General features: G+C 44.6%; 1 protein-coding gene across 1 annotated transcript in view; it reads right to left on the bottom strand.

Moving 5' to 3' along the window:
* The window catches only part of Rtf1 (RTF1 homolog, Paf1/RNA polymerase II complex component), a 40,742-nt gene that overhangs the window by 11,347 nt on the left and 9,728 nt on the right, over window positions 1-19,667 (bottom strand). The window contains exons 2-5 of the mRNA XM_070005844.1: window positions 16,084-16,194; window positions 6,532-6,679; window positions 4,647-4,851; window positions 515-629 (exon numbers count right to left, since the gene is read on the bottom strand). Coding sequence (XP_069861945.1) covers window positions 515-629; window positions 4,647-4,851; window positions 6,532-6,679; window positions 16,084-16,194 — 579 coding nt within the window. The remainder of the gene's footprint in view (window positions 1-514; window positions 630-4,646; window positions 4,852-6,531; window positions 6,680-16,083; window positions 16,195-19,667) is intronic.

Raw genomic sequence — 19,667 nt, 5'->3', positions numbered from 1 at the left:
TCCCCAGTTCTATTTATATCAAGTCTAATATGACACACACCAGAGTAAACAGCATAGCTCATTTAGTTATATTGGACAGGAAGTCTACCAACTTTCCTTCAAGGAAAGCTCACACTCTGCTGGACATCTGTTTAAGAGGTTTTAAGTCAGAGTTGCTAAAGATTACAGACAGCACCTAACAGGCTGTACTCACTAGGACGGGCTGATGCATATAAAGCCACCTCTGACACCAGCAACCCGAACACAGTGAACTCAGAAAGGAGGAGGCCTGCAGAACCTCCTACCTGAGATTCTTCCCGCCCCCTTTCCCTTTTTTTTTTTTTTCAGTCCTGGGGCTTGAACTCTGAGCCTGGGCGCTGTCCCTCAGCACTTCGGCTCAAGGCTAGTGCTCTACCACTTGAGCCACAGTGCCACTTCTGGCTTTTTCTGCTTATGTGGTGCTGAGGAATCAAACCCAGGGCCTCATGCATGTGAGGCAAGCGCTCTACCACTGAGCCACCTTCCCAGCCCCTACCTGAGATTCTTGAATTTGTGTCAGCTTTTTCTTCTCCTGCTCCTCTTCTTGCTTTTTCTTTTTTTCTTTTTTTTCTTTTTTTTTGGCTGTTTTTAGTTTTTTCTTGATTTCAAACCTGGTTAAAAGATATTAAAAAAAATGAAAATTTATATAAAGGAAGTAAATTTATACAAAGCAGGAAATTTACATAAAGGCTTATTTCTATTAGTTAGGAGAAAGAAATAAATAGGAGTTAATAAAGTTTGGCTTCCTGCAAGAAATTCTAATACCTTTTATGTACATTTAAAAAAATGGAGGGATGGGAAGGAAGGTGGCCTAGCATGTGTGAAGCCCTGGGTTTGACTCCTCAGTACCACATACACAGAAAAAGCTACAAGTGGCACTGTGGCTCAAGGGTTAGAGTGCTAGCCTTGAGAAAAAGCAGCTCAGGGATAGCACCCAGGCCCTGATTTCAAGCACCAGGACCAGCATGTGTATGCAGCATGTGCACATGCACACACACACACAAATTGGGCTCTTATGAAACAAATATAACTTCTCGTGAACTCAGGAAACTTTACAGAATAAAAGGTTAAACAAATTTTTTTCCAATTTTTTTTAATCGGTCATGAGGCTTGAACTCTGGGCCTGGATGCTGACACTGAGCTCTTGGGCTCAAGGGGAGCGCTCTACCACTTGAGCAACAGCACCACTTCTGGTTTTCTAGTGCTTAATTACAGATGAGAATCTCATGGACTTTCCTACCAGGGATGACTTTGAACTGTGATCCTCAGATCTCAGCCTCCTGAGAAGCTAGGATTATAGGCGTGAGCCACCAGGAGCCAAGCTTTTTTTTTTTTGGGCCTGGTCATGGGCCTGAACTCTGGGCCTGGGCGCTGTCCCTCAGCATTTCAGCTCAAGGCTAGCACTCTACCACTTCAGCCACTGCGCCACTTCCGGCTTTTTTTCTGCTTATGTGGTGCTGAGGAATCGAACCCAGGGCCTCATGCATGCAAGGCAAGCACTCTACCACTGAGTCACCTTCCCAGCCCAAGCTTTTTTTTTTCTTCAATTTTTGAGATAGAGACTTTCTTCCTTCTTTCTTCCTTTCCTTCCTTCCTTCCTTCCTTTCTTTTCTTTCTTTCTGTCATGGGGCTTCAACTCTGGGCCTGGGTGCTGTCCCTCAGCTCTTCAGCTTAAGGCTAGCGCTCTACCACTTGAGTCACAGTACCACTTCTGGCCTTTTCTGCTTATGTGGTGCTGAGGAATCGAACCCAGGGCCTCATACATGCAAGGCAAGGATTCTACCACTGAGCCACCTTCCCAGCCCGAGGTATAGTCTTTCTATATACCCTAGTCTGGCCTCCATCTCCACGTTCCTAACTCACCCTTCCAGAGCTGGTATTCAATGTTTGTGCTACCACACTCAGCTAAATAAAGATTCAACTCTTATCTCTATACGGTAAGTAACGTTGCCAAATTTTCACTTAGTTCTTAAATAATATACTCAATACTGATATACTCTTTTCATTCTATTATTAAGGCAAGCAAACAAAAAAAGAATATGTACACGAAGTCTGAGACAAACCACTCTTCACTTGTGAGCCTGATGTTCTGTTGTTGGTTGTTGTCGTCTTTTTTTTTTGTCTGTTGTAGGGGCTGAACTCAGAGCCTGGGCACAGTACCTGAACTTTTTGCTCAAGGCTAATGCTCTACTAGCATTTGAGCCACAGTTCCATTTGTGGGTTTTAGGTATCTAACTGGAGATAAGAGTTGCTCGGCCTTTCCTATCCAAATTGGCTTTGAACCTTGATCCTCAGATCTCAGCCTCCTGAGTAAAGGGATTACATGTGTGAGTCAGATGTCAGTCCTCTTTTTTTGTTGTTGTTGGCTGTGGGGCTTGAACTCTGGGCCTAGGCACTGTCCCTGAGCTCTTCAGCTCAAGGTGAGCGCTCTTTTACTTTGAGCCTCCTCAGGTTTCAGGTAGTTAATTAGAGATAAGAGTCTCACACACTCTCCTGACCAGGCTGGCTTTGAACTGTGATCCTCAGATCTCAGCCTCCTGAGCAGCTGGGATTACAGGTGTGAGCCAGCTGTTGGTCCTCTTGATGAGGCCTCTTGTTATGCTCTCAACAGTTTGAGAAATAAAAATTTCACAAGTAACGGGTGGAATTGAACTCAGGGCATCAGGCATGCTAGGAAAGCACTCTACCACTAAGACCCAGCAGAGCTTCTTAATGTCTATTTGTTTCAACACAGGTAACCTTGGAGGCTTTCACACTCAAAACAAATGTCTATTGCCTGCTGTTGACTGAAAGCCAAACATTCCTGTCTAGGATAACTCACAGCATGTAATATGGCCTCCAGAAGGACTAACGGCCACCCTGAGGCAAGGGAACTAACTAGCCAGTTTCTGAAAGTACTTCGATTTTATTTTCCTGATACTGGACACATAGCAAAGAATTCTAGTTCTTTTATTTCCCAAGACAAAAGCCAGTTTCTCAGTCCAAATATTACAGCTTTTAAAAAGTACAAAAACCATGTCAGAAGGCCGGACAACCTACTTTAACATAGTGAGTGCTTCCATGGCTAGAATCTTTTGAATTCCAAGTGGAAATTTTAGAAAATCATTTCTATTGGCAGCTTGATAAATTGAAAGCCAGTTGTAGATATGTAAATTACCATTTATTCACCCAATTTATATCATTTGATGTGACCTCCACAGTACTTTCAATTATTACTTCCTAAAATCAAAACCATCTTATAACTCTTCCTTACTGTCTTTTGCTCAGCAGAAATCATATCACGCAGCTAAGAGCCAGTGACTCTTGCCTGTAATTCCAGACCAAGATTTGAGGAGTAAGTTTTGGAGAAACTTGAGGCAGACATAGCCAAGAGATTCTACTCTCCGTTTAACAAGCAAAAAGCCTGAACTGGAGATGTGGCTCAAATGGTAGAGTACCATGAGTAAAAAAGTCAGAAAGCACTCAAGGCCCAGAGTTCAAGCCCTAGTACGGACACAAAAATACATTCATACAGACATACATAAAATAAAAATAAAAATAAAAATAGTCACATGCTGATCTTTCTCTGTAAGAATGCGTAAATGCCTGTGTGTTTCAGAATAGGTAAGTTACCAGGAAACAGAACAGCATGTGGCCACAATGTGTTTTATGGAGTCAGATAGCCTCAGATTTGAAATCTAGTCCCACAGATTACAGCCATATAACCTGTGACAAGTGTCTTCCATTCAACAGATATTTAGTACTCAGCTATATGTGAACTAGTCATGATTCAAGCACCAAGAAAAGTGTAGAGAAGAAGACACATTAGTCTCTGCCCGCTCAGAGCTTGCTCTTCATTCATTTAAAATGTCTTTAAAGCCAAAGTTTCTACCTACTCTCCAACAAGGAATAATCAATTGTTCTCACAGGGCTGTTGTGAAGATTAAATAGCACACGTAACTGTCTCATCAAGAAAACCTCAGGAGTACTGCACATTAGTAAAGTTGATGGAAGAAGAGTAAACAGTAAGTCTGATCCAAATGTAACTATGTTGTTGTTATTATTATTATTGCCAGTCTTGGGGCTTAAACTCAGGCCCTGGGTGCTGTCTCTGAGCCTCTTTGTGTTCAAGGCTAGCACTCTACCACTTGAACCACAGCACCACTTCTAGCTTTTTCTGAGTAGTTTATTGGAAATAAGAGTCTCATGGACTTTCCTACCTGGGCTTGCTTTGAACTAAGATCCTCATATCTCAGCCTCCTGAGTAGCTAGCATTACAGGTGTAAGCCACCAGCACCTAGCTTGTAACTATGTTATTTACTTTCCTTATGTTAACAACCATATTTCCAAAATGCTAGTCTCTATTCAGATGCTGCTCTACTTACAATGGGATGCATCCTGATAAACCCATTGCTAGTGGAACGTAAGTACTATAGCTAAAAAATGCACCTACCCTACTGAACATCAGAGCTTGGCCTAGCCTGCTTCAAACATGTTCAGAAACTTAAACTGCACTGAATGTGAAGAACAGAATGGCTGTGTAGGTAGCTTCACACCATCATAAAGCCAAACCATGTCTACAGGTCAGATGGGAAGGAAAGAAGCAGGGCTAGCTAACAAACACCGAACGCAGGGCACCACAGCCTTACCTTCTTTTCAACACCTCCCGCTTCTCTATGCGGTTGAACAGTTCTTGCTCTCTCTCCTTCTCTGTCATCTGTTCTAGTCGAGCCCTGTCTTCCTCGTCTCCCATGAGATCCTCTCCATAGCCATCATGAAACTCTTCATCCTCTGAGGATGAGTCTGAGTCGGAGCTAGAAGAGGAGCTGTTGCTGTCAGAATCTGACACTTCACCTGCAACAAAGGCCCAGCAGAGGAGCACGTCATGCTACAACAATCCCAGTGTTGACAATCATAGCCTTTTGGCTCTTCCGGGTAAAATGGCACAGGGCCAATTTAACTCCCTGGGGCCATTCTTGGTACATGCAAACAGGTCACCTGGCATTTTATTTGTTTTTTTTGGGTCCGGTCGTGGGGCCTGAACTCTGGGCCTGGGTGCTGTCCCTTAGCTCTTCAGCTCAAGGCTAGCGCTCTACCACTTGAGCCACAGCGCCACTTCCGGCTTTTTTCTTTTAGCGTATGTGGTGCTGAGGAATCGAACCCAGGGCCTCTGGCATGCAAGGTAAGCACTCTACCACTGAGCCACCTTCCCAGCCCTCACCTGGCATTTTAAAACACTGATCAATTTTTATTTTTTTCCTTGTCCTGGGGTTTGAACTCAGGGCCTGAGCACTGTCCCTGAGCCTCTTTGTGCTCAAGGCAAGTGCTCCACCATTTGAGCCACAGTTCCACTTCTGGCTTTTTCTAAGTAGTTTGTTGGAGATAAGGGTGTCATGAACTTCGATCCTTCAGAGCTCAGCCTCCTGAGTAGCTAGGATTACAGGCCTGAGCCACTGGCACCCGGCAACACTGAACCATTTCATGACTGATTAGTGATTTCCTAATGACACTGGATTTTGACAGGACAAAGTGTATAAGAAGACAGCACACACTATGAACAAGTACTAATGAAATTGAGAACTTAAGAACTGTGCCTGGGGCTGGGAAGGTGGCTCAGTGGTAGAGCGCTTGCCTGGCATGCATGAGGCCCTGAGTTCAATTCCTCAGCACCACATAAGCAGAAAAAGCTGGAAGTGGAGCTGTGGCTCAAGTGGTAGAGTGCTAGCCTTTTGCTGAAGAGCTTAGGGACAGCGCCCAGGCCCAGAGTTCAGGCCCCACGACCGACAAAAAAAAAAAAAAAAAAAAAGAACTGTGCTTTAGGCCAGGTACCGGTGGCTCACACTTGTCATCCTAGCTACTCAGGAGGCTGAGATCTGAGGATTACAGTTCAAAGCCAGCCTGGGCAGGAAAAGTCCGTGAAAACTCTTATCTCCAATAAACCACTCAGAAAACCAGAAGTGGTGCTGTGGCTCAAGGGGTACAGCACTTGCCTTGAGCTGAAGAGCTGAGAGACAGTGCCCAGTCCCAGAGTTCAAGCCCCACGACTAACAAAAAACCAAACGAACAAACAAAAAAGAACTGTGCTTGAGCCAATACTTCATGTAGGCATGGACTTAAAACCAGGTGAGGCCAATTTCATACCAGTCAGGTTGCATACAACTTGGAAATTTAAAGGTTATCACTGTTGAGATGTTAAACTAGTGGCATTGGCTTAATTAAAAAATGGGTTTTCTAGAGGCTTCTGTACTGATTCATGACTTCCCTTCATGGTCAGCCCTTGGCAGGCCTGGTGGACACCACCACGGACTGCTTTCAGAATCACAGTTGGGCTCAGGCCTTATGCACACTTAGGAATTACATGCTTCCAAGGTTCACAAAGGATGCACAACCATAGAAAAGCTAAGAACCACTGCGCTAAGGTACAGGTTGAGCCATCAGGTGGGCCCCTTCTGCCTTCCCCTTTGTCTGCTTCTGCGTCCACCCTGACACGAACAGGAACTCATCGCTCCCCCTTCCCACGCGGCCTTAGCTTACCTTCCTCGGGTGCTGAGCTCTCAGCCGAACTGTCTTTGTCTGAACTGCCTGAGGAGGCAGTTTTGTTGGCTTGCTTCTTCATGGTTCCTTTCTTCTCTATTTTTCTGGCTTTTCCTTTCTTCTTATTTTTATTGCTCCCAAATGTCCACTACAATGACAAAAGAAAAGAAAAACTGAAATAGGAATAGGGACTTCACTGGGAAAATAAATGAAAAACCTGAGTTAAGTCTTCAGCCAGGAATGGTGGTATATATCTGTAATCCCAGAACTTAACAAGGAGAGGCAGAAAGACCAAGTTTGAGGCCAACCTAGGCAATACAGGAGACCTTACTTAAAAAAAAAAATTATCTTCCCCAAAGAGTTAAGAATCTTTGATTTTATAAATATCACAGCCATGGTCTGGGATTTAGCTCAGTGGTAAAGCACTTGCCTAGCAAGCTCAATGTTCTGAGTTCAATGCCCAGTACCAAAAAAGAAAAGAAAAGAAAAAAAAAAAAGCCACAACCTGGGCACTGGTAGCTCAGGCCTGTCATCCTAGCTACTCAGGAGGCTGAGATCTGAGGATCAAGGTTTGAAGCCCATCTGGGCAGAAAAGTCCCCATGAGACACTTATCTCCAATTAAACACTCAACGTCTGGAAGTGGCACTATGGCTCAAGTGGGAGAATGCTAGCCTTGAACACAAAGAGACTCAGGGACAGCCCCTAGGCCCTGAGTTCAAGCCGTACAACCTACCAAAAAGAAGACAGTCACTCCAAAAGGAAATGAACTCTTTACCTGACTTATATAGACATACACCAATGGCTCATACCTGTATAACCCTAGCTATTCAAGAGACTGAGATCTAAGGAACAAAGCCAACCTAGGCAGAAAGGTCTGAGAGACTCTAATCTCCAATTAACCAGCAAAAAGCCAAAGTGGAGGTGTGGCTCAAGTGATAGAGTGCCAGCCTTAAGTGAAAAGGCTAAGGAATAGTGCCTGTGTTCTAAGTTCAAACTTCAGTATGGGCTCACGTGCACACTTGCACACAAAATGACTGTGACACTCTATTACTTTTTTTTTTTTTTTTTTTGTCAGTTGTGAGGCCTGAACTCTGGGCCCAGGCACTGTCCCTCAGCTCTTCAGCTCAAGGTGACCGCTTTACCACTTGAGCTACAGCACCACTTCCAGCTTTTTCTACTTATGTGGTGCTGAGGAATCAAACCCACTGCCTCATGCATGCAAGGCAAGCACTCTACCACTGAGCCACCTTCCCAGCCCAGAGACTCTATTACTTTGAACTTGAAACAAAACAGAACAAAACAAAATATATATATATATTTCCCCCCACTCCCTGTTGGTTGTGGGGCTTGAACTCTGGTGTGGGCACTGTCCTTGTGCTTTTCAGCTTAAGTGTAGTACTCGACCGCTTGAGCCACAGTGTCACTTTCAGTTTTCTGGTGGTTTATTGGAGAGAAGAGTCTCACAGACTTTCCTGCCTGGGCTGGCTTTGAACCATGATCCTCAAATCTCAGCCTCCTGAGTAGCTAGGATTACAGGCGTGAGCCACTGGCTCCTGGCTCTTTTCTTTTCTTTTTTTTTCTGATTGTAGGGCTTGAACTCAGGGCCTGGGCACTGTCCCAGAGCTCTTTTGATCAAGGCTAATACTCTAGCACTTTGAGCCACAGCTTCACTTTCAGTTTTTGAATGGTTAATTCAAAGTAAGAGTCTCAAGGAGGGCTTTGAACTGTGGTACTCAGATCTTAGCCTCCTGAGTAGTTAGGATTACAGGTGTGAGCCTCTAGTGTCCAGGCAAATTATTTCACATGAAGAAAAATGCAGATTTTTTGGGGGGAGAGGAATAGGTTGTGGGGCCTGAACTCTGGGCCTGGGCGCTGTCAATCAGATATTTAGCTCAAGGCTAGCACTCTACCACTTGAGCCACAGCACCACTTCTGGCTTTTTTCTGCTTATGTGGTGCTGAAGAATCGAACCCAGGGCCTCATGCATACGAGGCAAACACTACCACTGAACCAACTTCCCACTCCAAAAATGCAGATTTTTTTTTAAACATCAGTTCAAACTGTAACCTTTTAAGTTTCTGAGTAATAGCAGGAAATCTGTATACCAGACATTACTGCAACAGAAAGGCAAAGGTGTCAATCTTACGGCAAGTCAGGTAAGTTATCTAAAACTGAGAAAAGTTTTTCATGTTTTCTGTTACAGAGATAATAGGAACTGCTAAAGGCTAGTGTGTTAGGTTTTATTTAAAAGAGGAAGGAGGGGCTGGGAAGGTGGCTCAGTGGTAGAGTGCTTGCCTCACATGCATGAGGCCCTGGGTTCGATTCCTCAGCACCACATAAACAGAAAAAGCAGGAAGTGGCACTGTGGCTCAAGTGGTAGAGTGCTAGCCTTGAACTGAAGAGCTGAGGGACAGTGCCCAGGTCCAGAGTTCAATCCCAACGACTGGAAAAAAACAACAAAACAAACAAAAAAAAACCCTGAGTTTCTAGCCACTTCAAATTCTAATTCCTAAGGAAGAGTGTTGATTTTCAGTCTGAAACACCCCAAAATAGGCCAAATTGTTCAATTTCTTAGTCTACTGAGCTAAATACACAAACTTTTAGTGCTGACAATATGGATTTTACTAGAATCAATAACATGTAAGGTATTCTTTTGCACTGGCTCTTGTTACAACAGCAAAACTATGCAAATACTCCTCAATATTTATTGCTCAGTTATATAAGTGGTAGATTTTCAGATAGAGTGTCGTGGCCCTCTTTCCTTCTACTTAATGAGAATATGACGAGGATGAGTGAAAGGCTGAGCTACAGGGTCACACATGTGCCAGAATGGTCAGCTCTATTTTTGCCTACAGATTTGGTTTTCCAATGACAGAGCTAAACTCTAGACTCCTGGGTGGGGGGTGGGGTAGTGGTAAAAGTGTTTATGAGAGCAAAATGCCCTAAATGTGAAGTCACAAAAGTAAATCCGGGCTGGGAATGTGGCTCAGTGGCAGAGAACTTGACTAGCATGCATGAAGCCCTGAGTTCAATTCCTCAGGACCACACCAACAGAAAAAGCTGGAAGTGGCTCTGTGGCACAAGTGGTAGAGCGCTAGCCTTGAGCTGAAGAGGTGGTCAGGGACAGTGCCCAGGCCCAGTTCAAGCCCCAGGACTGGCCAAAAAAAAAAAAAAGTAAACCCAACTCAGGAGGTTCTGGTTCCTTGTCCTTCTATACACTGCTTCAGTTGGCTACTGCTGGCAGCAGCTGGCAGCCATTTTGTAGTATGAACCATTTATCTCTCAAAGAGGAACTAGAAAACAACAGGGTAAAATAGCAGGAAATACGATGCTTTGATTTACAAGGGGCTGTCCTGTCGAAGCCTGAATGTGAGAATGGTATTTAAGTTTTCTCTCAGCAAATTTTCTCAAGAAATAAAGATGACAAAGCTGCCTCGCCTCCCAGGAGGCTGACTCACTGAGGTCCATGACGCCAACGGCAAAGAACCGGGAACTCAGTGCATGACAAGGGTAGGGCATTAGTAACATCAGTGCTTTACTTGTAAAAATACAGTTCTGGGCTAGAGGTACAGCTCAGCCATACGGCAGCGTATCTCAGTGGACAAACCCTAGCTGATCTCTAGAACCAGAAAAAAAAAAACAACTTTTACTGCCACCCAATTTTAATGACAAAAACTTAGGTACCTGTCTCAATTATTTATTCAAAGAGATTTAAATGGGTAGTAATAATCATCCACAGACATTTTTCCTGTACTATGGATCACATTTCTAGTATTTTACATTTAATCCTATAAACCAGAGTCTCCTGAATGCCTCCTGGTCTAAGTATGTTTTTGTTTTTTATGTCTGTCCTGGGGCTTGAGCTCAGGGCCTGAGTGATGTCTCCGGCTTTTCACCCAAGGCTAGCACTTACCACTGGAGTGACAGCTCTACTTTTGGTTGTTAATTGGAGAAAGGAGTCTCACAAACTTTCCTGCCCAGGCTGGAAACCATTCAACCATTATCCTCAGATGCCAGCCTCCACTGTAGCTAGGATTATAGTCATTAGCCATTGGCTCATCTCCATGACACTTTTTGTTTTTGGGTTTTTTTCTTTGCAGGTCGTGGGCCTGAACTCTGGGTCTGGGCGCTGTCCCTCAGCTCTTCAGCTCAAGGTTAGTGCTCTACCACTAGAGCCACAGCGCCACTTCCAGCTTTTTCTGTTTATGTGGTACTAAGGAATCGAACCCAGAGCCTCAAGAATGCAAGGCAAGCACTCTACCACTGAGCCACCTTCCCAACCCCTCCATAACACTTTTATCTCCAATTAGCCACCAAAAAGTACCAAAAGTGGAGCTGTGGTTCAAGTGCTAAAGAGCTAGCCTTGAGAAAAAAAAAAAATCATAAGCTGGGTACTGGTGGTACATGTCTACCATCCTAGCTACGCAGGAGGCCGAGATCTGAGGATCACAGAATCCAACTCAGGCAGAAAAGTCTGTGAGGCTTTTTTTGGAGCCTGTGCAATATTCCTGAGCTGTTCAGCTGAAGGTGAGCGCTTTACCACTTAAGCCACAGCACCACGTCTGGTTTTCTGGTGATTAATTGAAGAGTTTCATGGACCTTCTTACCCAGGCTGGCTTTGAGCCAACAATCCTCAGATCTCAGCCTCCTGAGTAGCTAGGATTATAGGTGGCAGCCACCAGTGCCCAGCTTGTGAGACTCTTATCTCTAATAAACTACTCAAAAAAACACGAAGTGGTGATGTGGCTCAAGTGGTAGAATAGTTGCTCAGAGCACAAAGACACTAAGACACTCGGGGACAGAGCCCCAACACACACTCACTCTCTCTCTCTCTCTCTCTCTCTCTCTCCCCCTTTCTCTCCCCCTCTCCTCCCCCTCTCCTCTCTCTCTCTCTCTCTCTCTCTCTCTCTCTCTCTCTCTCGGCTAACACCCAGGCCCTGAGTTTGAGTCCCATGAGCAACACATGCACAAAAACAAAACAGAACAAACCCACATACATATTCTGACACTTAATGGTTTCAATCAACACATCTATTGTCTCTCTAACTGGATCTTATACTTAATGTGCACTATACATGTCAGCCAAAATGCTGACTGGAGGTATGGCTCACAGCTAATGCTGTGAGCCAGAAAGCCAAGCAAGAGCCCAAGGCCAGACAACACCAACAACACACATACACATAAAGACAAGGAAAAAGCCAAGTATAGTGGCACAAACCATACAATATCAGCTTACTAGGAGGCAGAAGCAGAAGGATTGTTTGAGCCAACAAGTTCAAGACTAGCATAGACTAACCTAGGGAACACAGTGAGTCCTTGTCTAAAACAACAAATAAGATAAAGGGAATCTCTACAGTAACTGCATGCTGAAGACTTTGACCCAACAATAGACAAGAGGTGAATGAAAGAGGCCCAAGAATAGATACTGCTTTTATCCTGTCCTCTCCCCCTACACCACTTAGGAAGGTTTTCTCTATGTAGCCCGGGCCAGCCTCAAACTTTCAATCCTGCTGTCTTAGCCTCCTCACTATTAGGATTATAGGCATATACCATAGTGCCCACCTATTGCTTGTGTCTTAAGGAAATGAAAGCCCACAAACCCAAGGCATTCTAGACACAAGACAGACTCAACCTTAAGAAGAATATAGAAGGTGGGTATTGGGGGCTAGGAAGGTGGCTCAGTGGTAGAGCACTTGCCTTGCATGCCTGAGGCCATGGGTTCGATTCCTCAGCACCACATAAGCAAAAAGAAAAAAGCCGGAAGTGGTGCTGTGGCTCAAGTGGTAGAGCGCTAGCCTTGAGCTGAAGAACTGAAGGACAGCGCCCAGGCCCAGAGTTCAAGCCCCATGACCGGACCAAAAAAAAAAAAAAGAAGGTGGGTATTGGTGGCTCTCACCTGTAATCCTAGCTACACAGGAGGCTGAGATCTGAGGATCTCTGTTCAAAGTCAGCCAGGGCAGGAAAGTCTGTGAGACTCTTATCTCCAATTAACCACCAGAAAACCAGAAGTGGTGCTGTGGCTCAAGTGGTAGAGCCTTCACCTTCAGCTGAAGAGCAGAGAAATAGTGACCAGGCCAGAGTTCAAGTCCCATGACTGACAAAAAAAAAAAAAATGTGTATATATATGGGGGGGGGGGGGGGGGGAGAAGAGAACCATAGCAGCTGATGTCTGAAAATGAAAAATAAAAGTTTTTTTTTTTTTTTGTCGGTCGTGGGGCTTGAACTCTGGGCCTGGGCGCTGTCCCTCAGCTCTTCAGCTCAAGGCGAGCACTCTACCACTTGAGCTACAGCGCCACTTCCGGTTTTCTGGTGGTTTATTGGAAATAGGAGTCTCATGGTCTCTCCTGCCCGGGCTGGCTTTGAACCGCGATCCTCAGATCTCAGCCTCCTGAGTAGCTAGGATTACAGGCGTGAGCCACCAGCGCCCGGCAAAATAAAAGTATTTGCAGAAATACTGAGACAGAAAATTATGTCGATTTTCCTGAATTATCTCTGCATTTAAAAAAAAGAAAACAGAAGCAAAACTAAAACTTCTCCATAGACTTGCTGATTTTTGAACTTATTGGGTTATTTTATTCATAGAGAATTATAGCTTTTCCATTAAATTAAAAAAATAAACATTCACTATCTCTTGCTAGGAAAAGTAATTTTAGGTCTATTAAATTATTTAAGACCAAGAGCATATTACTATAGTCATTCAGAACTCAAATAATTTGCATATGCAGGACTGGTAAATGCTGTTCAGCTGTTAATTAAATTTCATTAAATTTATAGAAATATTAAATTTCATTGTAGTAAACATTAAAAAGTTTGCTGTTAAAATTATTCTCCTAGACAGCAGTGGAATAGATAAAACAGAAAGGTAGTATTATCTCTCTCCAGGCAATCAGTACAGGGAAAGAGCACTTTTTTTTTTGTCAGTAGTGGGGCTTGAACTCTGGGCCTGGGTGCTGTCCCTCAGCTCTTCAGCTCAAGGCAAGCTCTCAACCACTTGAGCCACATCTCCACTTTGGAGATAAGAGTATGGGGGGGGGCAGGGGCGGGCGGGACAAGGCTGGTCCCAGTGGCTCACGCCTGTAATCCTAGCTACTCAGGAGGCTGAGATCTGAGGATCACAGTTCAAAGCCAGCTTGGGCAGGAAAGTCTGTGAGACCCTTATCTCCAATAAATCACTAGAAAACTGGAAGTAGCGCTATGGCTCAAGAAGTTGCATGCTTGCCTTGAGCTGAAGAGCTGAGGGATAGTGCCCAAGGCCAGAGTTCAAGCCCCATGACAGACAAAGAAAAAAAGGTCTCACAGGGGCAGGGAAGGGAGCTCAGTGGTAGAGTGCTTGCCTTGCATGCATGAGGCCCTGGGTTCCATTCCTCAACACCACAGAAGCAGAAAAAGCTGGAAGTGGCGCTGTGGCTCAAGTGGTAGAGCGCTAGCCTTGAGCTGAAGAGCTGAGGGACAGCTCCCAGGCCCAGAGTTCAGGCCCCATGACCCACAAAAAAAAAAAAAAAAAAAAAGTCTCACAGACTTTCCTGCTCGGGCTGGCTTTGAACAGCAATCCTCAAATCTCAGGCCCCTGAGTAGCTATGATTATAGATGTGAGCCACCAGCACCGACTGGAAGGAACACGTTAAATCCAGCATTTCACCACCATTCCCCCCACCCAGCTTCCATGCAGCCTTTCAGTGTTGGTGGCAATTTGAGAAAGATGCCTTGGTTTAGACAATAAACTAGATTTTCATAGTTTTGTTTTTTTTTTAATGTCAGTCCTAGGGCTTGAACTTATGGCTCCGGTGCTGTCCTTGAGCTTTTGTATTCAAGGCAAATAACACTCTATCACTTGAGCTATCACAGCCCCACATCTGGCATTTTTGGTGCTTAAGATATGATTCTCACCAATTTTCTGCCCATGGTTGGCTTTGAACCACGATCCTCTTATCTCAGCTCCCTGAGTTGCTAGGATTACAGATGTGAGCCCTCAGCACCTGGAGATTTTTTTGGGGGATTCAGGGTGTTGCTATGTAGCCCAGGTTGGCTTGATCTCTCCATTTCTCTGCCTCAGCCTCTGCAGTGATGGGATTACAGATGTGTGCCAGTAATGGCTGACATATAATTTCTTTTCTGACATGAAAGTAGGATTAAAAAGATGACTTAAGGCTGGGAATATGGTGTAGTGGTAGAGTGCTTGACTAGAATGCATGAAGCCCTGGGTTGGATTCCTGAGTACCACAGCAACAGAAAAAGCCGGAAGTGGCGCCGTGACTCAAGTGGTAGAGTGCTAGCCTTGAACTGAAGAGGTCAAGGACAGCACCCAGACCAAGTTCAAGCCTCAGGACTGGCAAAAAAAAAACAAAAAACAAAAACAAAAACAAGTTAAACAATGATTTCTTGCACTTCTGCAATAAGGCTGAGAGCAGCTAAAGAATGGCTATGAGGGTTGGGAAGGTGGCTCAGTGGTAGAGCGCTTGCCTTGCATGCATGAGACACTGGGTTCGAATCTTCAGCACCACATAAGCAGAAAAAACCGGAAGTGGTGCTGTGGCTCAAGTGGTAGAGTGCTAGCCTTGAGCTGAAGAGCTGAGGGACAGCGCCCAGGCCGAGTTCAGGTCCCATGACCAACCAAAAAAAAAGAACGGCTATGAATGTCCTGTGAAGAGGTTCTCTATCTAGGAGTACATCAAATGTGACAATTCAGAGCTTCCCTTAGTAGCTGTACAAGGGAGGCGTCATTTAACAAAGCAGTATGTGAGTACAATGTACCTTGACCCATGTCACCCCCTTCAACAATCCCATCCTCCTTTGACCCATCCTTTCCTTACCTTTCTTTCTTTCTCTCTCTTTCCCTCTTTCTTTCTGTCTTTTTTCTGGTCCTAGGGTTTGAACTCGGGGCTTGGACACTTGTCCCTGAGCCTCTTTGTGGTCAAAGTCAGCACTCTACCACTTGGGCCACACAGCTCCACTTCTGGCTTTTTTTGCTTATGTGGTGCTGAGGAATGGAACCCCAGGCTTCATGCATGCAAGGCAAGTGCTCTACCACTGACCCACCTTCCCAGCCCCTTCCTTACATTTCTTTTCTTTTTTTTTGTCAGTCATGGGGCTGAACTCAGGGCCTAGGCTCTGTCCCTCAGCTCTTCAGCTCAAGGCTAGCATTCTACCACTTGAGCCACAGTGCCACTTCCAGCTTTTTCTGCTTCTGTGTTGCTGAGGAATCGAACCCAGGGCCTCATGCATGCAAGGCAAGCACTCTCCCACTGAGCCACCTTCCCAGCCCTTAAATTAATTTTATGGTATTACAATGAACTCTTGACTGCACTCTCCTCCGCTTCCCCTATATTGTCCAGCCCTCTCTCCTTGCCCTGGTCCTCTAAGTACCCATTTCTTGGTGCTTAATTTGTTGGGCTTTGACTTAATCTTTCTAAAAAAACTGTCCCATCTGAGGTTTCCTGTCTACAATAGATGTTAGGCTGGAGTCCTAACTTACTGAGGTTTGGCTGGTCAGCTGTCACCAGCTCAGGGACTGGTTATCTACCCATCTCACTGGCCTGGCCTTCCACACCCACCTCATCGTCACTGTCGGACGTCTCTGAGTCTGACGAAGCTGCAGGCTGGCTCACAGGTGGCTCCTTCTCCTCAGAGTCACTGCGCTTCCGTTTTGCCAGGGACAAGAGCTCCTAAGAGGAGAAGTGGGAAGTATCCTATCAGTTCTGGTCAGCAGAGAAAGAGTAACACAACACCCCCCTGGCTTCCATGCCTTGGCCGCTTCCATGCAAGGACGTCATCATGAAGACTTTTAGTACACGGTCAGTCCGAATGCCCATATTCCCAAGTGTTAAAAACAAGGCTTCCAAAACCTGCCCTGTCCTTCTTCATGAGAAACACAAGCCTTAAAGCCAAGAGTTATTCCTCTCTAAACCACAGCAATACTGACTGTCAGTACTCATAGCGAGGAACTGTGATGATCAAAGTACCTGTTCACTGTTCTTCAATGCTATGTGGGCAATAATGCAAGCTTCCTATTGCATTTCATAGGAAAATTAATGATTGAGGGGCTATTTACGTATGTTTACAAACTGCCAGTTTCTAGGTCATTATATTTTGAATGTTTATATGGGAGTGGTGGAGGAGGTGTATTTCTGATGCTTAATCCAGGCTGTGACAAGAAGCAGTAAGGGTGCTAGCCCCTACATGAGAATCCCAATCTGACAACCCTAACACCCCCTCTCCCTTCTGTTTTGTGCTGGTGATTCAGTGAGATCAGATCGGCAGGGGGACACATCACTGAGGGTGCTACAGGATTTGCTACCATCCGGCTCCCTCTCTCCCATTACTTCTTCCCTATTCACGTCAGCTGCTCAAAAACACAAGCAGCGGGGCACTGGGGGCTCACGCCTGTAATCCTAGCTACTCAGGAGGCTGAGATCTGAGAATTGAACTTTGAAACCAGCCTAAGCAGACAGATCCAGGAAACTCTTATCTCCAATTAGCCAGAAAAAAAGGCAGGATGGAGGCATGGCTCAAGTAAGAGTGCCTGCCACCTGTGTATGATTAAGCCATTCGAGAGCATCGGCCTTGAGTTTAAAACCTGGTACAGGCAAAACAGACAAACACAACCTGGGGGCACTTGCTCTACAGATACCAATAGCAGCTGACAATTGTGCTATTCTTCTAGACACAAGGCACATCACCATAACCTACAGTAGGTAATGTTACTGTCTTCACTTAAACAAGTCCAGAAGCATGGTAAAGTACTTTGCCCAAGCTGTATGACTGACCTAGCAACACACCTAGTACATGAGAGTCAGGATTTGAACCTGCTTTTAAATCACGCACAATCTACAAGGCTAAAATGTTCTCACCACGTGCCAAAAAAGAGAAAGTCCAGGTAATAAACACTAGTAGTAGTATTCCTTGAGGATGATATATAGGTCAAGTGCCAAGACAGATTTTTAAATAATGGACTGCCACAAAGTATCTGTTTTCTCCTTCCAGTCTCTTTCTATTTTAGGAGCACCTCCTTCCTTGGCCAGAACGAGAAAATGACCTTCTCAGATTAAACAGCTGACACTTTCTTCTCCACAGCAGCCAGGAAATGGCTCCCATCTCCTTCCATGAGAGCTAGCACACCACACCACACAACAAGCCTCTTCCACACCTCCATAGACCAAATGCACATTAGAGCAATATTTGCGGGTTTGTTTTAAAAACAAAACAAAAACTGGAGATATCATTTATACAAGTATCTTTTCTAACGTATGCGTTTGACAAATAGACTCAGTGTTAACACTTCTCTAAACAAGATACAGGAGAGGCCACCATCCCAGCATTCCCTCATCCTCCTTTTACCCTATCAGCCTCTATGCGACCACAGGACTGCCATGTCTCTTCAGCTGTGTCTATTACGTAGACTGTCACAGATGGACTCCCATGGTTTGCAGTCTTGAATTTGGCGTCTTGAGCTGAGTGTTAAGGCTTTGAGATTCACCCAACTGTAGCATCTATCAGTAGCTTTTGCAATTTTATTGTATGGGTACATCAATGTTTACCCACTCACCAACTGAAAAACATCTGGTTGTTCCCATTTGTGGGCAATTCTATGTTCATATACATAAGTTTTTGCTTCACTTGGGTGATTAAATACTTATGAATAAGAATGCTAGGTGGCACGGTAATTTGAGATGGTCATTTATTGCTATATTCCCTAAGATAAATCTATAGCCTCTAGGAAGATTTTCGGCAAATGATCTTCTCCCTAATCCCTCATGGTTTATAAAGATTAATGTTTATTTTATTTTTGTCAGTTGTGGGGCTTGAACTCAGGTCCTGGGCGCTGTTTCCAAGCTCTTTTGCTCAGGGTTAGCACTTACTACTTTGAGCCACAGTGCCACTTACCGTTTCCTGGTGGTTAATTGGAGATTAGAGTCTCATGGTCTTTCCTGTCCAAGTTGGCTTTGAACTGCAATCCTCAGATCTCAGCTTCCTGAGTAGCTAGGATTACAGGTCTGAGCCACTGGTATCTATCTATCTATCTATCTATCTATCTATCTATCTATCTATCTATCTATCTATCTATCTATCTATCTATTATTTTTGCTGGTACTGGGGCTTGAACTTAGGGCCTAGACAAGGTCTCTGAGCTTATTTTGCTCAAGGTTCTTTACCACTTGAGCCAAGTGCCACTTTCCAGTTTTTCTGAGTAGTTTATTGTAGATAACAGTCTTGTGGACTTTTCTACCTGGGCTGGCTTTGAAATGTGATCCTCAGATCTCAGTCTCTTGAGTAGCCAGGATTACAGACGTGAGCCACCGGCGCCTGGCTCCCTCAGAGTTTATAAAGCATTAGAACTCCTATCATAGTACCAATTCATCATAAGAGAAACACAGATACCCTTCCTCACATATAGTACAATAGTATATCAAATGTTATTTACTATGTAAATAACATTTAGGAAAGAAAGACTGCCTAGAAGCAGTCTTTAGGAAAGTTATGGGATTGGGTCTTCATGACTGAATCCTGGAGGCTTTATAAGAAGAGAGGGGTCTGGGAATGTGGCTCAGTGGTAGAGTGCTTGCCTAGCATGCATGAAGCCCTGGGTTCCATTCCTCAGCACCACATACACAGAAAAAGCTGGAAGTGGAAGTGGTGCTGTGGCTCTCAAGTGGTAGAGCGCTAGCCTTGAGCAAAAGAAGCTCAGGGACAGTGCCCAGGCCTTAAGTTCAAACCCCAAGACCGGCCAAAAAAAAAAAGAAGAAGAAGAGAGGGAGACCTGAAAACACACAGGGACGCGTGCACTCTCAGGATATGGTACTGCTGTTTGAACTTCCAGCCTCTCAAACTGTGAGCTAAATAAGCCTTTTCTATGACTTCACTTGCTTTGTTATATTAATGGAAATCTGATGGATACAACTCATAATCAAAGCCTTACCCGAAACGTTAACAATCATATGTAGATGTCCATTAAAAGTTACTGTCCCTAGGGGTTGGGTATGATGGTACATATCTATAATTCCAACTACCTGGGGGGCAGAGACCCAGAGGCTGCAGTCCAGTTGGACAAAAAAGTTAGTGATACATCTCAATCAATAAGCCATGTGTGATGTATGTGCCTGTCATTCCAACTACAAGGGAGATACATGTAAGAGACTGA

Source organism: Dipodomys merriami, unplaced genomic scaffold, assembly GCF_024711535.1.
Source record: "Dipodomys merriami isolate MVZ:Mamm:240054 unplaced genomic scaffold, mDipMer1.0.p SCAF_69, whole genome shotgun sequence".
Classification (NCBI taxonomy): Eukaryota; Metazoa; Chordata; class Mammalia; order Rodentia; family Heteromyidae; genus Dipodomys; species Dipodomys merriami.
Note: the sequence above shows the minus strand (reverse complement) of the source record. Positions and strands in the feature narration are given on the sequence as shown.